Source organism: Lissotriton helveticus, chromosome 9 (assembly GCF_964261635.1).
Source record: "Lissotriton helveticus chromosome 9, aLisHel1.1, whole genome shotgun sequence".
NCBI lineage: Eukaryota > Metazoa > Chordata > Amphibia > Caudata > Salamandridae > Lissotriton > Lissotriton helveticus.
The window spans coordinates 1,074,808,662-1,074,828,974 of record NC_136070.1 but is presented as its reverse complement, the minus strand read 5'-3'; the positions used below and the strand labels follow the sequence as shown (position 1 = coordinate 1,074,828,974).

Here is a 20,313-nt window from a genome sequence, read left to right as displayed (position 1 = left end):
ACCCAAGTTAACATGCGCAAATTAGTGATAAAATACATAAAAAATTATATAGCCAGTAAGACAACATTGCTCAATTTAAATATAAAATATTAAGACATTTTTACAAAGGGGTATTCAAAAACATTCTTAGTTACTGCTACCACTTTTGCAATCCGCCTTGGCTTAGTACAAATTGGCAATACAGTAAATTAATGCATTATCTGTCCAACATAACAGCACTAATTAATTGAAATATAAAAACAGATACAAAAAAATGAACAGAGGACTACTTAGCTCAGTGAGAATATAATCCGAATTTCCTAAAACATGATTGTGATATACTTTTACAGGGCCAGCCCTTTAACACCCAGGAACAAGTACAGAACGTTCAAGGCGTATTACCTGCAGAAAGGGTATATCATCACTTCTCATCCCTGGCTCGCATACACTTACTGCGTCAGATCCAGAGTGACATAAGAAGTTTCGCAATACAATATACCACAAACCTGTTAGTGTCTGTACTAAGGATCCTAAAACAATTTAGTGGCCGGTGACCAATTTTCTACAAAGGGGAACTATCCACTTTGCCCTTTGGTAGAGAAAGGCAGGACAAAAAAACATATAGCATCTATTACCAGGCATGCCAAAACTACGCATGGCTTAACAATGCAGTCAAACCACGACTGTGTTGTTACCACGAGTTCCATTAAAACGTAAGTCATTACAATGACTTGCTTTAGGGAAGCGCTGGACTTTGAAATAGTTTGAATTACTATTCCAACTCCAGTCGATTTATCAGTAGGGAAGGTGTTGGACTTAAAACCCAACACCAGTCCATCACCGCATTCCCTAAAGCAAGTCATTGTAATGACATGCCTTCTAATGGAACTCGCAGTAACGTCGCAGTTGTGGTACTGACTGCGTTGTAAAGGCACTATGATGTAATGCCTGCGTTGTAGTAGATGTTTCCCCAGAAAAAACATTATATGGGTTAAGGACTCAGGAGCACCTTCACAGGCAGGACAAAAATCTCCTCCAGGTACCGCTTCTGTCCACTTGCTACAGAACAATGTTGTAGGGAGGGATTTATAGCTGCATTGGATGTACTGCGTTTGTGCAAAAGGGGGCGTTATTTCATCTATAGTTAGCTCATACTGAGGAAAGGGTTTGAAGTCAATAAACTCCATGGTCATTGTTCCCTCACATTTACTAACAGTTTAAACAAGCACTAATTCCCAGAACAATTCTTTTAAACATGTGTTGGAAACTGCACCTAAATCCTCTAGGGATAACCAAAATCTCTCTAATTACAATTTCCCCAGCAACACCTTAACATGGCTTAACCAGGGAATTTTCCTTACAGAGGCAGGAGACATAAGGTTTCTTAGGCCATCACGGTAGGTTTCCAATTCTTTCACAGTCCATAATCGATACCAATAAGTCAGTAGTCTGCACTCTACTTTCTGGGCTATTCATCTTAAAGCCAAATCCCAAAACACTGGAGTCATTGGCGTACTTGATGGCAGAACCAAAAGTGCTCTTACAGCTTATTTTCATCCATTGACAAAATATTAGCATTCGCACACACCCAGATTTCTGAACCATACTGGTGTTCCCCCAGAGCCTTAACGTTATATAACTCTAGGGCTGGAACAACCTTCTTGGATGCTGTCCTTTTGTGTACCTTTGAGATGTTAGTTGAATGTAAAAAAAAATTTGATTTCTGCTCTTGCAGAACTCAATCTAGATTTGGTGTTAATCTAACACCCAGATAGTGAAAGCTTTAAATCTGGTCAATTGGATTCTTGCCCACATACATGTTACTCTTTCGATGTTTTTGCTTACCAAGTCTAAATGTTATAAATGTAGTCTTGGAGCTATGCAGCTCCAGCCACCGTTCAACACAGAAAGCATTCAAACTAGTTCACAAATATTGTAAGCCCTGGAGGGATTCCAAGAGCAACTAGTTTTCATCTGCAAAAAGCAGGACTGGCACCCTTCGTCCACCCATGTTTGGAGAAATACACCAGTCCCTGTCCAGGCCTTCCGCAACCGCTACAAGGTAGGGGCAAGAGCTCCACCCTGTCTTACACCATGATTGACTTTGATAGGATTTGTTAGTTGACCATGCTCCTCTCAACTTACTCTGGCAACATTTCCTGATTGTAGGCACACCAAAATGGCCAGCAAGTTTGGAGGAGTACCCATTTCTTCCAAAACCCTCCACGTGTTACCCCTGGGGACAAGATCAAAAAGCTGCACGCAAGTCAACAAAGCAACATACAAGTTGTCCCTATTAAGTATCGAAGTCTTCCAATAGAGGCTATTAAAACAAAAGATCTGAAGCCAGCCTGAAAAGCCATCACCCAGTCATTTTCCTGGATCCAATCTTGAAGATGCGGCAACGCCTGTTTACAAAAAATCTTTTGTAGTGCATCAATCAAGCTTATTGGCGGGTAGTTACTCTGTGAAGCATGCTGTATTAGAGTATGGACTTGAAGCCCCGCCCACTCACAGCCCATATTTGTCATTGGCTTGTGTCATTGTCCTTTGTAAATGCTTGCTTCTGATTCGTTAATAGGCTTGTTAGTCCCTCCTTAGTACCGCCTTCAGTTGTAACCTCCCATGAGAACTGGCCCTTTTACTTCTGTTGTTACACGGTATGTCTTATTTAGTCTGTAAGCACTATTTTCTTTAATGAGCCTCTCCTACTGCAGGCACAACATGCTTTCCTGCAGCGTTCAACGCACCATGCGCTATTTCACTTTCCAAGTAGCCCAGGACAATGGCGGGCGCTACTTTGAAATGAAATAAGTTCCGCATTTACAAGAGTTTGAGCTGTTTGTAAATGACAATGCATTTTATTTCTGTGTTTTTTTGCATTGCAAATGCTTGTTAAAGATAGGAATAATCTCTGCCATTCTTCAGGATGGGGGAATATCCATACCCTGGAGAATATCATTTGATAAGGCATTGATGTTGGGCACCAAGCCTCTGGATGGCCCAAATAGAGGTCATTATTAGGAATCATATCAGGCCCTGGAGCACTTAAAGCAATACTAGACTTAATGGCCAGTACGGTTTCACTAAGCTCAAATTTAAGATGCTTTTATTTACCCAGGTTAGAGACAGCCAATTGACCTTCCTGGTCCCTACAAGAATCTTCTCCCCTCATATATAAGCTGCTAAATTGACCACCCAATCATGGGGTTGTGCACACATTTCAAGTCTCTCTGGTTACCAGTTGCACTCACTGAGGCTTTTTTCCAGCAGGCTTTATTGTCCTTGGATAACATTGCACTGTGTAGATTTTTCCACATGGCAGTCTCCCAATCTCTCTTGGCTTTAGCTAACTCCCTCTTATATGTAGGTCTACATCTCACCAAGGCATTCCTATTCTTGGTTTTGACTGCCACTAATAGGTCAAGTTCTGTAGTCTTGCATGCCATATTATACCATGCCACCTCCTTTTGATTATTGTTATGAACTACTATGTCACGGGCTAAAAGCTCTCTTATCCGTGCGAACAATATTTTGTTGTCTTTCCCTAGCACCACAATTCTTTGCTAGGAGGAAAAATCTTTAAGTTTTTCTACCTCCACATTGTCCTTCCTAGTAACTAGCGCTATATAAACCCGCAATCAATCAATCAATCAAGGCCTCTGGATGCTTCACTACCCAATCCAACATATAGTTTTTCCATTATTGGAATGGGAGATATCCCCTATCAATAGATTCAGGCTCGGGGTATTATGGTCACTATTCATCCTATCCAACACAATCATGTTTGACAAAAATGGCCAGAGTTTAATGTCAACCAAAATTAGTCAATTCGACTGGTATAATAGTCCTTTACATACTCTTACATGCATTCTTGAATTGGCCACAAAATGTCACAACGCCCTAATAGTAAAAATGCAAAGAGGGCACAGTCCTTTCTATGTTATGTATTTGTATATGAACATTCCCTGAATGTTCCTTTTTTATTGTTGTTTTAGATGTTTGGGGCTGATTCAAATAGGCCTGCTACAGTTTTAAGTATCCTAAATACTTTTAGTTGAGTAGCTTGTAGAAACAATACTGGATTCTGATACACAGTTGGTGCATGTATAAGGACCATAGAACTTCAGTGACATGCAATGTGATAAGTGGTTTCATCTTACAAGGGCTATTGGTATTTTTACAATATGGCCAGTAAAGTGCGTGATGGAGGAGACTCTGAAGTAAGTTCCAATTAGTATCTTGGGAAAGCCAAAAATGCATCCAGGGAGGGACTACAGATCAACCAATAACCACAATACTCCTGTAATTGACAGAAGCAGTACTTCATTATCAAAAATAATATCCTCAGATAAGGCTGATAGAAGCCAGATAGAAGTCACATTGGTAATCTAAATCGTGTTGCTTCTTCAGAAAGGAGGCAAAGAAAGGCAGTGCTTATTTCTGACTCTCGGGACAACACACTTTGCTTTACCTGTGCTAGAAGATGCATCGCTCAAATATGTAGGCACTTGTCTTTAATAGCATTTTTCATCTTAAAGTTACTCAACCTTATTCACTTAAATATTTAATATCTTCTTAAAACTAACCACCCACAGTAAATAGATTCTTTCAACTCAAACACTTTCCCATCGTTACTGCATGATGGGCATGTTGTCCACAGCACATTTGATTTAATCTGCAATGTCATTTACCAGTCCATATATAGTTCACTATGTGAGCCGTTCTGTACGCTTGTTATGGATGGCGAGAAATAGGCCCTATGTAGCTGTTCTTTAGGGGGTTCTGGTTGCAGGGGGTGGGGGTGGGCTTGGCCCAGCTGCTGGGTACTAATCTGGTGTTCTAGCACGGGGACACTCTGTTGGAGTATCCAGGCGCTCTATAAGCTGTATAATAATAATAATATATGAACTGTACACATGGAAGCTCATTCATTGGACTTACATTAGCTGTTAAGATGTTTGTGGCTCTAGAACCCTTCCTTAACTTAAAATACCCCAGATTTCTGAACATTTCTTAGAGTTTTCAGAAAATGTGCTCCATGTAACCTTAGAATTACTGTCCAATTACCAAGATCAGTTTTCAGCACGTCATCACATTAATTCCTGCCATGTTATACTTTCCATTGTTTTCCTTCAACTTGCTTAATTTTTAATTGTACTTTTCTATTTTTTCTTCTATTTTTCCAATCCAATGATGTGTAAAATGGTAATGAACTGTATTGTAACGGAATGATTGATATCTTCCCAATTAAATACTGTACTGAAACCATTGCGCATTACTGCTTTATGAAAGCAGTCCATGTGGACCAGATCAATACCAGATTTTCAGAATATGTGAATAAAATGAATTTACATACAAATACTTTGAGGGGAGCTCAGGCACTAAGTGGTTATCCTCCTAATCTGTCTTGGATCCAGTAACTTCTTGACCAACGTTGGAATGCCAGGGTCTATAAAATCCAATCCAACTAACAAGGCCTCGTCAACTGATGATGCATCAATAGATTTTAGGTTTTTCATATGGAATTCTAAAATCCAATTTATTCCAGGATATGGCTCACTAGAACATAATGTACTACATAATGTACTACATATCATGACTAGATTCCTTTGTGAAAAGGAGTTACCAATGGCAGACAAATTCCTACCTGGTTAAGGAAAACATTGGTTGATTGAAATACTTGCATGTATGCCAGGTAGAGGTGTGCATTTGCATCAATTCTACTTTCTCTGGTACATCAATGCCTTTAAATCCTGCTGATGACTTGCCAATGCAAAGAACATCTTTGATATTTCACTTTACAATCTATGTCCCCTGGTTTGGTCTGTATACTTACATTGACATCACTGCAGATGATGAGCATAACCTCTAAGGACTCTCATCTTCTGGATCGTAAAAAAGCTGAAGCACAACATAAAGGGGTATAAAGGGAATATCAGGGCGATCTCAGTTTTAAATGGAGCTGCAAAGCTGCCTTGGCATTGGTGTACTGAACTGCAAAAACTCCAGCTAGTAGCTGCCTCTTCTGCATTTAAAAGGTCTTTGTTTCAGTTGGAAGAATATTAAGTCAACATGACTTTCTCAAGTCATTGATTTGTACAGTCATGACTTTTTAAAGCCTACGGATACTTTGGGCATCAACCCTATTCTTGTAGTCTCTTGTCACTAATGATGCCATTGATGATGTCATTTGTGATATCAACTGTGACACCATGTGTTAAGTCACGAGCAGGGAATTTGTCGGGAGAAGTTTGTCCATTCTCTTATCTAACCATAACTGGCCAATTATAGAGCTGTTTAGGTTTTGTTTCATGACCAAGTTATTTGTTTGTTTTTTGTCACGGAATTTCTGAGCTATTTTAAACTTAGCTTAATATCTTATGATAAAAAGAAACCATAGCTTACACTTAATATTTTTAAGTGAATGCAACCCGGTGTACAGTTAACCCAAATTGACTGGGGGGGTTTGTACACCAGGGTTTAAGCCCTCTCCCCAAACAACTGCACAGCTCTAACGGCTGGGCTGTGTAGTTGCCATGTGTTTTTCATGTCCCAGGATCCTGGGTTCTATGGAGGGCCTCAGCAAAGTTTTGCCTGCAGACCTCGCATAGAAACTGCAGTTTATTTAAGCCTGCATGGACTCCTTTGCCCACATTATACCCCCACCCTTATAAGATATGCTCCGCATGACTCCTTAGGCCCCCGGTATCTTTTTTCACATTTCGGGATCTAAGCCCCGCATTGCATACTGGTAGCCACAAGTAGCCAGCCAGATTGTGTTTTAGTTTTTTTAAATCTGGTTTGTCAACCCTTGTTAAAATCTTACTCAGCAAATAGTATGTCAACGAACCTTTAGGCTATACAACTGATTAACCCTTCAAAGCCCAAACAACACCTTTTTGTAATGCAAATATCACAAAAGCATGCACCAAATTTAGTACAAATTGGTCAAATGATGCAAAAGTTATACGGGGGTTCCAAAAATATCACAATTAGAAAGTTAAAAAAGAATTTTCACATTGCTAATTTCTGGCATGCATAAGTCTGTAACCTCTGGATGAAAGTCCACAAACTTTAATGATGAAGAAACCATTCCATCATATGCTGCCTGTTTAGTTTGGTGACTATTTATTACAACAGTTTCAGAGGTACAAGACAAAATGCGAGATTCTAATGCAGATGCACCACTACTCTATATTTTGTAAGTTGTTGCAATAAAAACATTAACAACCCATCATAAACAATGAAAATAAAAAATAGTGTTCATGCCAAATTTAGGGGCTTGTACAGTAGGCACTCAATTCTCCCTCTTTCCTTAGGTCCACAAACTTAGCAGTGGTTACTAGCACCCCCACCCCATTGTAGGCAGGTCTTCCTCGTTGCCATAGAGGGATTCGTTTGGGGCCCACCCTCCTGCTGTTGTTAAGGGAAGGGGGTTTCATTTTGCTTTCCTCTTCGGCTTTGCCTCAGGACCAGGGAAGGCAATATCTTAGATCTGCCAAGTACATTGAAATATATCATGGTGTCCCACTACCCCACCACCTTTTACCAAGTACAAGTGTGGTACTTCTTACATCCTATTCCTTGCCCAAGGATGCATTGCTTACTAGTAAATCCCCACATTGCCAAAGATTGAAGGGGCATATGCTTGGCTCCTCATTACACAAGGGCTCCTCCAGAGACTCATGGTAAGGCAGTATGCTTTTTCTAAAGCCGATCGTCTGATTTGTTAAAAATGTATTTCAATGCTCTCACCACAATTACTCTGCACTTTCATTCATGTTATTTGGTCAAATTTCCTCTAAAATCCTTAGAATTTAAGGGTGAGCCAGAATCTTTTAGGCGCTACTAGAGATACAGTCTGATTTCTTACTGTCTTTGCTGCACATTTGGGACTTGGCATTTTCTTTGATTTTGTCACTTTTCTTTACTGGTGGCCTTTATTACAATTGATTTCTATGTAACACAACTACTTTTGCATTTAATATCTTGTATTGTATTGTAGGTGGGAGAGGTGTGGTGCTGCGGCCAGGGCGACTGACGCTGGAATCTGGGGATCAGGGTTCGATCCCCGGCTCCGGCGGCAGGTTAGTCCAGCACCATGCGACTCTGGGCAATAGCTCGCTTAATCTTCCCGACGGCCCCCAGCGCCTAGAGACCCTTACGGGTGATTGTGCGCTTTACAAATGTGGACTTTACTTTACTTTTGTACCCTTGTATCTCTAATTTCTCCATACAACTCACTTATTGTCAGTCCTTTCTAAATTGACTGTATTTTTGATATGCTGATTCTATAACTTATCTTGGGACACACTGTGTCATGAAATTACAATTTTAGTTGACATGCTATTCAAAGAATTAAGTTGACATACCTGCAAACAGCACTGTCATTTTCCTTCAGAGGGATTCCAATACATTCACCATTATAAATCGCCCACTGACGCCCTTCCGCACAGCAAGTATCAATCGCATCTTTTGCTGAGACTAAAAATAAAAGATAGGCAAACATGAAGGTGGCATCTTTAATTTCCATGCTAGCAAAGCACAACATATGACCATTACAGTGGTGTAATGCAAAAGGCGGCCTGTCGCAAAATGTGGTGAGGGTGTCTTAAAATGTAAACTACAATGCCCATGTGACAGATCCACATACGCCTACAGTTGAACGACCGCTTTAGAGTTGTGTGCCTCACATACTGCCAGGGCTCAGATATTGGATGATCTATTATGCCATATTAAATAATGGTTTCTTAGTTAGTCAGTGTGCAGTATTTGCAAGTGATTTCTGGGCCTAGTTTCGAATGCTCTCTTACAGGAAAGTGAAACATTTTTAAATCTTAATTGACTGCCTGTCTTGGGTAAGTGATTTCACTTGTTACCCTCTCCCATTTCTGCCTACTGAGCATAGAATTTTCCTTTGCTATGGCCTCTTTCCAAAAAGCAAGAAGAGACATGTTTTTAGTAACTGCATGAAGTTATACAGCTATGCGTGGATGATCTAGTATGTAGATTGACTGTTGCACAGAAACATGCATTCAACAGTAAGTGTATGTCCTTTGCAGATTTTGACGAATACACTCAATAATATAAACTAATTTTGGAACTGATTTCTTTTTATTATCCATCTTGTGTCATATGTCTGTTGTTCATTACTGTTGGTCAATTACACCCTTCTAGGATTAAGAGTCATGCATTGAATGAATGAATGAAATGAATGAATGAATGAATGAAAAATAACTTGTATTGCGCAACTAAAACCCGAAGGCATCAAGGCGCCTATCAAAAAGTTCAAAAGAAGGCAAAACAAAACTACAGGTAGGCGTTGGCAAATAGCCGAGTCTTCAGGGCCTTTCTAAAGGACTGCATAGTAGGAAGGGACTTAATTTCCACAGGTAAGGCGTTCCACATTTTCGGTGCTAAACTAGAGAAAGCTCTGCCACCCCATTTAGCTCTGCGGACGCGGGGTACTAATAGCAGCAACTCATCAGTGGAACGCAGATTTCTGGAGGGGATATAAGGAGCCAAAAGGTCTCTTATCCCACCTGACCTATTTCTTGCTAAGGCCCCATAGGTCAGACACATTATTTTAAAGGAAATCCTGTCCTCAATCGGGAGCCAGTGTAAAGATTTCCTTGCAGAAGTGGCTGACGCACGTTTGGGTAGATCTAACACAAACTTGGCCGCTGCATTCTGGACCATTTGTAGTCACCGAAGCAACCCCTTGTTGAGTCCTGCATATAGCGCATTACAGTAATCAAGTCGGGAGCCTATAAGTGCAACCACGACTTGCTTTCTCGCCTGTTGAGATAGATAGTGCTTAATCTTCCTCAAGATATGGATTAAGCCCCAGCAGGTGGAGACTGTTCTATTCACCTGCTGACGCAAACTGAGGGTAGGGTCGATCAGGACTCCCAAATTTTTAGCTAAGGCAGCAGGTACCGGGCATGTTCCCAATGATGCGGGCCACCAATTCGCCGACCAAATGTCCTCCTTTCCTCCAAACACCAAGATCTCCGTCTTCTCACCATTTAATTTCAATGAATTGCAGATCATCCATTGAGCGACTGCCTCCATACAGAGTCTAAAATTGGAGGCAACCGAGCTGACAGGCTGGGAGAGGGAGACCAAGATCTGGGTGTCGTCGGCGTAGGAGACTACCTCCATCCCAAAAGATCTAATAAGTCTGGCAATTGGGGTCACATAGATGTTGAAAAGGGTCGGACTGCATTCAACACACCTTTCTGAAGTACTACTACCATTACTACCACTACTACATATATGTACCAGTACTAGCACTACTACTACTATTACAACAACTAACAATAAGGATTATTAGGATTATCATTATAAATATTATTATTTGTATAGGTTACACCTAAAATGTAACTGCTGGTTGAGATTCTATAGCATATGTTGTTAATAATTAACAATGTATTTAATAAACCATGCTGATCGACAGTGATACTGCTAAGACTAGTATGTTAGTTCACACAAGTTGACCACCTAGGCCTGACCTACAAATGTCAGGTCTGAAGGGACTTTCTGCTGTTTGCAACCCAACCTCAGTATTGTACTTAGACTGATGTAGAAATGAGTTGCAGCGCTAAACTACCACTGGCAAAGAGTCACAAGTTCTGACTAATGATTTTCATTAGGCAGGATTCCTTTTGCAACTCGTTATGAATGGCTGTGAAAGCTGGAATGCAGGCCTGCTAGGAATAGCAGAACTCCAAGAACAGCAGAACTCTAACCCTACATTCGTATTTGCAGAATGCCCAGTTTTATTTTTATTTCAGCTGCAGTGATAATGCGTGCCTGATTCACTTGAGGTCTGATTTTCCAGCTGTAGACACCATTGCCAAACGACCACATATGGTGTAAACATGCACGCACCTAGTACCCACATGAGTGGAGAATAAACAGAGACTACATGTGTGCCAAGTAATAGCAGCTGTGCGCACATGCTCCAATCAGCATGACCGTTATACACTAACAGGACATTAAAAGACAGAACACCACCACTCACTAGAACGAAACAGACTACATTGGAGGTTTAAAGCAGTGACAGGGTTGGGGGAGGGGGTGATTTGTGGATGGGGCAAGCACCCGGAGGTGCGAGTGAGCAAGCAGAGATGGGAGAGAGAAGGTGAGGGAAAGAAAAATAAAAAACAATAGGAAAAACTGTGAAGTAGGAGGGGTGATCTGTAGACAGGGCATGAGGGTGAATTGTGGGAGACAGAGTTGGTAAAAGAACAAGCTCTGTGTAGAATGCTGCAAAAGAAAGAAAACAGTAGGTCCTAAAATGGTCATAAAAACGGGAGCAGTTGATGTTTATAAGAAGTAGTAGTAGTAAAGTCTCATTATTCGGTTAAATAAATAACCATAAAAGATATAAAACAGATAAAAATTAATGAAACATGCAAGTCCAATCACAAGTAGATAAAATACATTAAACAGGGTCCAAAAAACATAGGTGATAAAACAAGCATAGTTACTGCATGTATCAATAAAAGAAAATGGATTCAATATATGGAGCTGAAGGGCGGGCAAATAAAATACAATCAATTAGTGCAGACAATTAAGGCCAAGTGCCTCGAATCTTAAAAATACTACTTTAAAAAAATGACCCAAGTTTACACTGGTGCACATCTCTCCCAACATAGAGAGGAATACCATTGCTGGCCTTACTTGTCGAAACTGAGCCTCTCTCAGAATGGGAACCAAAGCTTTTTCCTTGGAAGAGTGTATAGTGTACAGAACATTATGACATGCATCATGGACTGACCTGATGTTTTATCACACTCACAAGGGCCTAAAGAGCCATCTGCAGCCCGCACTTTAGGAAAACGTACCAGTGGGAGAAAGGAATTCAACCTAAACCTAGATAAAGCTGAAAATGGTTGACGTTATTAACCCAGGTAAGGTATGGTTAGATGTAACTAACCGTTTTTATTAAACAGAGAGCTCAGACAGCTGGTTTGTATAATTCCTGGTCCTCCCAGAGGAGTGATAGAAAATTCTGCTTGAGCCACAGGTAGATAACCGTAACAATTTCCTCAGGTTGCCTCAAAAGGTTAGGGCGGCCCAAGGCTGTCAATGCAGGCTAGATGTAATGCAACCAGGAAATTGCGTTAGAGTTGGCTAAAGAAAGGCAATCCCACATAATCAGCCTATTAAAAGTTGAGAGCCAACATAGTATGGGCCTGAGTTTGACAATATGCGAGATGTATCTGAGACCAAGTTCCTCATGTACAGCAAATGCTGGTGAACTTGCGGGTACCCCCAGCAACAGCCTAAAAACTTGTTTTTCCTATAACTGAAGGGTACAGTAATCACGATACCCCCAGATATGTAGTGAAATGCAGGATTTCTATTACTTGTGCACTGCTATAATATAATGATGCAGCCAAAGAAACCTTTCAAAAGAGACTTTTAAATTCCCTAAAATGCACCTTTTTAAGTTCAGACCACAGACTGCAGGACTCTGTTTAATGCAAAAAGAGAAGGCCTGCTCCCCACGAAGTGTAAAGAATTCGTTTTTTTTCTAAGACAAATTTTCTCTCTGTAATTTACCTTTCAGTCTTACTGGCTATATCCTCCAATCCAAGTTTTCATTCTATTTTAAGGCAGCTTGGGCTCAAGCGCCTTACGACACCATTAGAGGTAATTTAACATATCTGGTTTTTATACCTAGTTACAGAACCTGGGCCCAGATGCATCAAGGTAAAATCTGCTCGCAAAGGGGCAGATTCTCAGAATATGACCTTCTGCGACCGGTATTTTTGCATTTGGGATACATCCCAAATGCAAAAATCGCAAATTAAGAATTCGCTAAATTGTGATTACTTGCATTTAAGGAATCTCAAATTGAGATTCCTTAAATGCAATGAATCAAAGTTAAAAATTAGCGATTTCGCTATTAGGAGTAGCAAATTACCATGAAGTTCAACTTCATGGTAATATGCAAAAACTTTGAAAAATGCAGTTTTGTGCATTTTTTAAAGTTTCATGTTGTGCACACACATGCCCTAAGGGCTTGTGTGTGCGCAACATATGTGCACAGATCAATTTCAGGGGTGCAACAGGGTGTCCTTTGGACACCCCTTCACCCTTGAAATTGCATTCTCAATTTGCGATTCGCTAATTGCGATTCGCAAATTGAGAATGTCTTCCCACTCATTCCTATGGGCCTCTAGGCCCATAGGAATAAATGGGGAGGTATTCCTTAATTGCAAGTCGCAATTTGCGAGTCGCAATTAAGGAATTTTAAGAAATCGCTATTTTTTAGCAAGTTCTTCTTGCATAGCATTTTGCTATTCCTTATTAGCGATTCCTTATTTTTCGCTAATAAGGAATCGCAAAATGGATGCTTGATGCATCTGGGGGTTAGTCCTTGCGGCATTTCCTTCCCTTTGAGTTTATATCATCTATTTCTTCATTTCAGAGTCCATACATACCATCCTACTCCGTTTATATATGTTGTTTATCTTCTTCTGCATGGTCCATAATTCATTTTTTAATGGTAAGCATCAAAATCATGTATTCTTTCCTATTGGCCACTTACCTTTTCAGTTTATCACGGTGATATGGACAACACAATGCTATCCACTTTTTAAGCATTATGTCTCTCCTGGAAGGTATTGCATGACCTTAGGGCAATATCTATACTTTTTTAACGGGTCATTCATTCATGGTGAAGGTTTACTCCCTTTAGTCACTCCTTTTTCTTTTGAAACTTTATCACAGCTATCTTTTCTTTTCAGTCATAGAGTTAGAAAGGTTTTTAAACTTGTTTTAGTTGTTATTTGCATATAGACTCAGTGTACACTTCTTCATTTTCATGTTTAGGAACTATTGTGGCTTTCCTGAGGAAGGCGTCTAGTACGCCGAAACGCGTGGATAACGAGAAGATCCATCAATCAGCCACTTGATTAAATTATATTTCATTTGAAAGATTGGGCTTATTTTTTTGACTTAATCTTGTAGTTTAATAATATTTGTTATTTGTTATGTTAAGTTAAAATGCACGTTTGTCTTCTGTATTTTTCTGTTGTGTTTATTTTGTGAAGCATGCTGTGAAGATATTGTTTAGTACCCTATATCTGTGGAATTATTTATACATTTTCTTTGATCAGATCAAATGAAATTATATTAAAAATATGAAGTTTTAATGGAATTTTGTGTTCAACGCTTTATGCCACGTTACATAAAGGGGGCTCCTATGGTTGGTACATGTGCGTTCCCACACTACTACCAGTTTTTTTAACGCAAAGCCGAATTTACTAAACATAGGATCATTTTTTTAATTTCTTTAAATGTGCACACATTAAAATGGTGCTGCACCAAATAGCACATGTTAAATGTGTGAAAAGTTTAATCGTTTTTCTGGGCATTGTGTTTTGTAATGGAAGGCTACCCTTCTAGTATAAATGCTATGATGTTCATCACTCATACACCTTTGCATGGATGTCTGCACTATGGTTCAAAGATGTGTGCATGCCACCAGGCAGTATGTTGATGCACCTGCGGTGGGGAAAAGAACAGGAGCACAATATTTTAGTAGACATGTCTCTGTACTGGTTTCTTCCCCCAGCGCTACTTTGTTGCGTGCACTATTTTTTCAAGTAAATTTGCCCCTTGTATGCTGGTAAGTGTTTATGTTTATGGATTTATAGAGCGCATAGCTGCCCAAGGGCTTCCCATTGCTGAGGAGAGGCAGTGAGGTGTGAGGGAAATAAGAATCATCAAGGGAAGAGCCACGGTGTTAATTCATTATTTGCCTGTTAACACTCAAATGTCTGTTTTTATCAGTCCTCAGAGCCTCTACAAAGATATTTTCTATGAGGTTAGTCAATTTATTTTCCGTGTAGCTAGTTAATTAATTACATCTTTACATAAAATGTTTTAACAATGTAGAAAAATATGCTTTGGAAAAAAGACAGCTGATAAGAAAATATACATTCTCACATAACTATGGTCACATTCAAAATTCATTAAAATATGTCATGGCTAGCACATTGCATCTTTTAAGGAGTAACTCGTTATCATTGTTTCTGAAGCTGCTGCTCTAATTACCACTTACACCAAGTCTATTATAACCTCTAAAGGGAGCTGCAGTTATGCTTAAAAGATAAAAACCATAAATCGAGCAACATCAATTTTAATTGGATGCTTGCAGTGCTGGGCTGTCTCACATAATGATCACATGGATCTGTTGCCTGGGCTGAACTGAGGTCACCCAGATAGAAAATTACAGTTCAGTGGAAGAAACAATTCGAAAGTATTCATGATCACCAGACCTATATGCACTCTGTCCTCTTAAAGAAACCGATCCTGTACACGCTCCAGCTACACACTTTATTTCATAGTATTGTACTTTGGGCATGATTTAGGGTCTGATTATGAGTCTGGTGGTCCACAGACCACTAGACTCACGGTGGCGCGGTGGTTGTGGTCCAGTCACTGTAGCACCGGCGGACCGACCACCCCATTACAAGTAGAGCAGATGGACCGCCATTGCACTGCCGCAACGGCCATGGATCAGAGATCACTGGCGGTGGCATGGCAGTCTTGAGGCCGCAATATACTTGGCGGGATCGCTGCGATCCAGTTAAGCATAAAATGAGTTTCTTCTCCACCACGTTTTTCATGGTGGTTCCTCCTCCATGAAAATTGTGGCAGAGAGGAAACAAAGGGGGCCCTACTGGACCCCCTGTTGCCTCTGGGCCATGGGGTGCATGCAAGGGGGCAAATGTTGTGTCGCCCTGTGCGCATGCACCCCCAGTACTTCTACAGCATGGATTGCACCAGTCCATGCCGTGCAGGTACTGCCTTTGACGTTCCACTGTGGCGCCGCTGTGGGAACGCAACAGAACCGCTCACCAGTGACTAAAAAAGTCACAATCTGGCATGTGGTGAGCACACAAGTTTGGCGGTGCGGGAGCAGGATGGTGGTGTGGCGGTCCCAGTCCCGCACCCAAAACTCGTTATCAGGCCCTTAGAGTTTGGCAGATGGGGTTACTCCGTCACAAATGTGACAGATATCCCGTCTGCAGTATTACAATTCCATTATATCCTATGGAAATCATAATATGGTGGACAGATAACTGTCGCGTTTGTGATGGTGCAGTAACCCCTCTGTCAAGTTCTAAATCAGGCCCTTTGTCTGTGTAGGGACTTTAGATTAATGAATACATACATTAATTAATGATGAATGAATCAGTAAAAAAGAAGTTAGTGATTAGACTTGTACGGATGCCGGAACTGCAAAGTGATTCAACAGTTACAGACTGATTTTATGGAAGGGGTAAGTGGTGGGACAATGGGACATCAGGTTTAGTTTAATTGTGTTGAGTTTCCAAATTAAACACATTGCGTGCACTGAACATATCTAATAATAACAATATCATATTCTTATATCACTTCATACACCAGATTCCCCTATTGCTAATCATTGTAAATATCCGGTGCTGCATTTGGTAACATGGTGCATTGTCCACCAAGCTTACTCTCAGGAAGATGCACAGTTTCTGACTGGGACAATTCACCAGATAAAAAACAAGCCAATGTCCCCAGGAGAGAACATTTTCCTGTACTGGGGAGAGGGTGGCTGTTAGAACTAGTTGGTAATGGTGTACACCTTTGACCAAATAGGGACCCTTGCTTCTAAGTCAGGACAAGGGAATTACACTCCTAGATAACCCCTGCACACCCCCTTGGTAGCTTGGCACGAGCAGACACGCTTATCCCAGAGGCAGTGTGTTAAGCATTTGTGAATATACACAGCAATACAGTGAAAACACTACAGATGGAACCAACACAGGCTTTTATAAAAATAAGTATTCTTTATATAGACTTAAAACAAGACCACAAACGACAAAAATCCACAATACTATACTTAAAGTTGATTTAAAGATGATAAAAGTTGCTTAGTTCTAAACAAAGTACCTGGATGCGTCACGCAAAACAAACATAAGACTCGCAGTGTAGGAGATGCATTGGTTCCATGATCCGGGGGAAAGGTTGCGTTCTGCATCAATGCTTGCGCAGAATAGGGGATGCGTTGTGATCCTTACCGGTGCGGAGATGATGTGTAGATTCTCGGCCTGTGGGCCCGTTGCGATGCGCAAGATGGTGCTGCGATGCGATGATCCAGTTGCAATGCGAGAAGATGGTGCCCTTGATGCGACGATGTGATGATGGGTGTACGCCCTGGCAGCCTTGCGACAACTCTGTACTTTGGAGCCGCGACAGGCCCTGCGACGCGCTCCTCCGGTGATGCGATGGCGACTCTCTCGATGACATCACGCTTCTCCGGTGATGCGACAGCAGGCAGCTTCGATGAACACACGCTTCCTGGGAGATGCGGCGGCGGCGCGCTTCTCCGGCGATGCGATGATTTCAGCTGCGGCGGCGACACGCTTCCTCTCGGTGCGTTGCGCTTCCAGTTCCCAGCGACAAGCAAATGTCTGTAGGTAGAATTCCCAGCAAGGAAATTCACAGGGGGAGCTGGAGGTGAAGTCTTTTGTCCCTGAGCCTTCAGCAGGAGGCAAGCACAGTTCAAGCCCTTGGAGAATATTCTGTAGACAATGAAAGTCCTTAAAAAGTTATTTCTCCTTTCCTTGGCAATGAAGTATCCACTACAGGCAACCCCAGCAAACAGCACACTGGCTGAGGGGCAGTCCAACTCCTGCAGAATCCTATGGAACATCTCCTTGGCAAAAGGTTTCTTGTTCCCAGAAGTGATCTCAACTTTTTGGGTCTGAGTTCCAATATTTATACCCCAAAATCCTTTGTTCTCTGAAGGAAGAGAGGCCTCTGCCTGGTCCAAACCAGTTCCTGAGCACTTTGTTTACAGGACTCCTTCTTCCCTTTCACAGTGCAGGGCAGAAACATCAGACGCCCCACAGGAGGTGGAGCCAGCACAGTGGAGGGAAGGCACAGCCCTGGAGCACTTTGTTGACATGATTTCTTCTCTCCTTTCACAGTGCAGGGCAGAGACATCAGACAAGCCACAGGAGGTGGAGCCAGCATTGTAGAGGGAAGGCCTAGCCATATTCAGGTCCCAGGTGCAACTCCTCCCTCCCATCTAGATCCAGATCTCTCTATTCACCACTGGGCTACCCCAGCCTGTCTCCTTGAATCCCCAAGCCCTGTCACTCACAAGGATAGGCCCATTATATTCTTTTATTAGAACATTGGAATTGCCAATGATGCCAAGTCTAACAGTGGCATTAAAAGGTGGAACTGTGGTTTGAAATCTCAGTTGGTCTTTCAATAGTAGGGTCCAAGCAACAGAGTTTTTAGGGGGCAGGGATCTCCTACAGCTAACTTCTGTGCATAACAGCACTCACCTGAGGGGATACCAATGGGTCCCAAGGACCCCAAAGTCTGGCTCCCAGGAGGCACCCTTTGGGGGCCCTCTGACTGTATGCCACCTCTCGCATGGCACACTCAGTGTATATCCCATCAGACACATGCCCCTTCACCCACTGTTTAATAAGGCGCAAGTGTATGGACAAAGGCCTTGCCTCCTTTGCATGGGGTCATACCTCCTTGCAAAAAGAGAACCATCTTGATATTGTGCAATGCATATTTTATGTCACCGTCATCCATATTACAGAAGAGCTGCACAATTATCTATGGGACGTTCTATACTATCAAAGTGCTTAAGGTATGCAGACAATGGGTGAAAATGCCCACTGCACCCCCAGAACACCATATGGAATGTAGACCCTTGCATTACTATTAACTAATTTAGGGGCCATCAATCTGGCAGCCTGCATTGGTGTTACTGGGATCTGAATACATGACCTGTACAAAAACAGCAAGGGTTTAGCTTAATGAGTCGTCTTGCTGGTTTGCAGAAATGTAAATAAGACATTTCAGAAGCCAAATTACTGGTTAGGGGGTACTAAGGGTGATTACGGTACAGTTAAATAAACTAAAAATTGCATGTAATAAAAATTACCTTTAAAATTCGACAGTTTTTGAATTGCCACAGGTAATAATGAAGGACACAACACCATTGCCTTGACAATTTCAACTTGACTTTAATGTAGTCAACATTTTTATACATGCAACCATGCGCGCCCTGGTGTGCTGGTAGTACCCTGAAGGTTTGCCAAAGGAAAATCCATCTGTACCGTTCACAGCCGTGGCACCGTTTCACACACCTGACAGGAAACACCTGGCTTGCCAATCCTAGTCTCAGGAAGATCTTGTTGTTTACTTCATAACTAAAATTAGGATCAAAGATACCTCTTTGCTGGAAATTGCTCTTTGCTACCAGTCCTGTTTATACAATCATCCATCTTGACTTAAATAATTGCATGGACAAAAAACAACAATCAATCCTGGGAATCCCTGACCATGCAAGCTCTGGACACTAAGGGTGCACCCAAAACAGAACATGTCTTCTTCAATATCTCTACAAATACTTTTTCTAACATCATAGTTATCTTGGTTTATCATCCTCTGGGCATCGCCACTTAGGTTTGCATCGGGTTCGCATATTGCATCTTGCTGGAAATTGCGTTACCGGTTGAGGTGTGCCAAACTCTACTCAAGCCTGAACAGCAATTTCGGTCAGAGTGAAACACAAGCAAACTCCAAATTAACCTGTGCTTAAACCTCTGATAAATAAGAGCATTTTTCTGGATATGTTTCCAATACCCCGTATTAATGAATTGTTATCAGTAACAAAGGGAATGAAGTGGTTCGCCACAATAAACCTCACATCGGCTTACCACCATGTACCACTACATCATAGCAGTAAACATTTAACTGCCTTCATTACCCCTAAAGGATGCTTTCAATTCAAAAGGGTACCTTTCGGGTTAGCCTTAGCTGCCGGCATGTTCTAATGTCTCATGTTTAAGTTATTCCAGGTTAGGAAAATGTTTATCTTTTTCCAAAATTACATGTTGATAATGGCAAAAGTCAAAAGAGACCACGACCAAGAGTTGTGTGAGATACTTAGAACATTATGGATTTACAGCAGAGGAAACTATACGTGGGTTTGCGGAGAACCCAGTAAAGTAATGTATTTGGGACATAACATTAGTTACAAAGGTTTCACCCCTAAAACCGAGTTGGAAGATGCTATAAGAAAGGCCCCCATGCCAAAAAACAAGGGTGAACTGCAGTCATTTTTAGGATTGTCAGAGTTTTCTCTAAATGTATGTATAATTTCTCTGGGAAGATGTTTTATATCAGGCAACTACTGACGAAGGGTTGCAAATTCTTGTAGACAGAGGATTGTCAGAAAGGTTTTGGGAGTATTAAGGAGGACATTTGCTCAGCTCCGGTGCTTCATGGATTTGACCCAAG

General features: G+C 41.3%; 1 protein-coding gene across 1 annotated transcript in view; it reads right to left on the bottom strand.

Annotated features, from left to right (window-relative positions):
* Positions 1-20,313, bottom strand: part of FBLN2 (fibulin 2) — a 669,658-nt gene that overhangs the window by 353,038 nt on the left and 296,307 nt on the right. Inside the window, exon 3 of the mRNA XM_078661453.1 lies at positions 8,355-8,466. Within this exon, the coding sequence (XP_078517579.1) occupies positions 8,355-8,466 (112 nt within the window). The remainder of the gene's footprint in view (positions 1-8,354; positions 8,467-20,313) is intronic.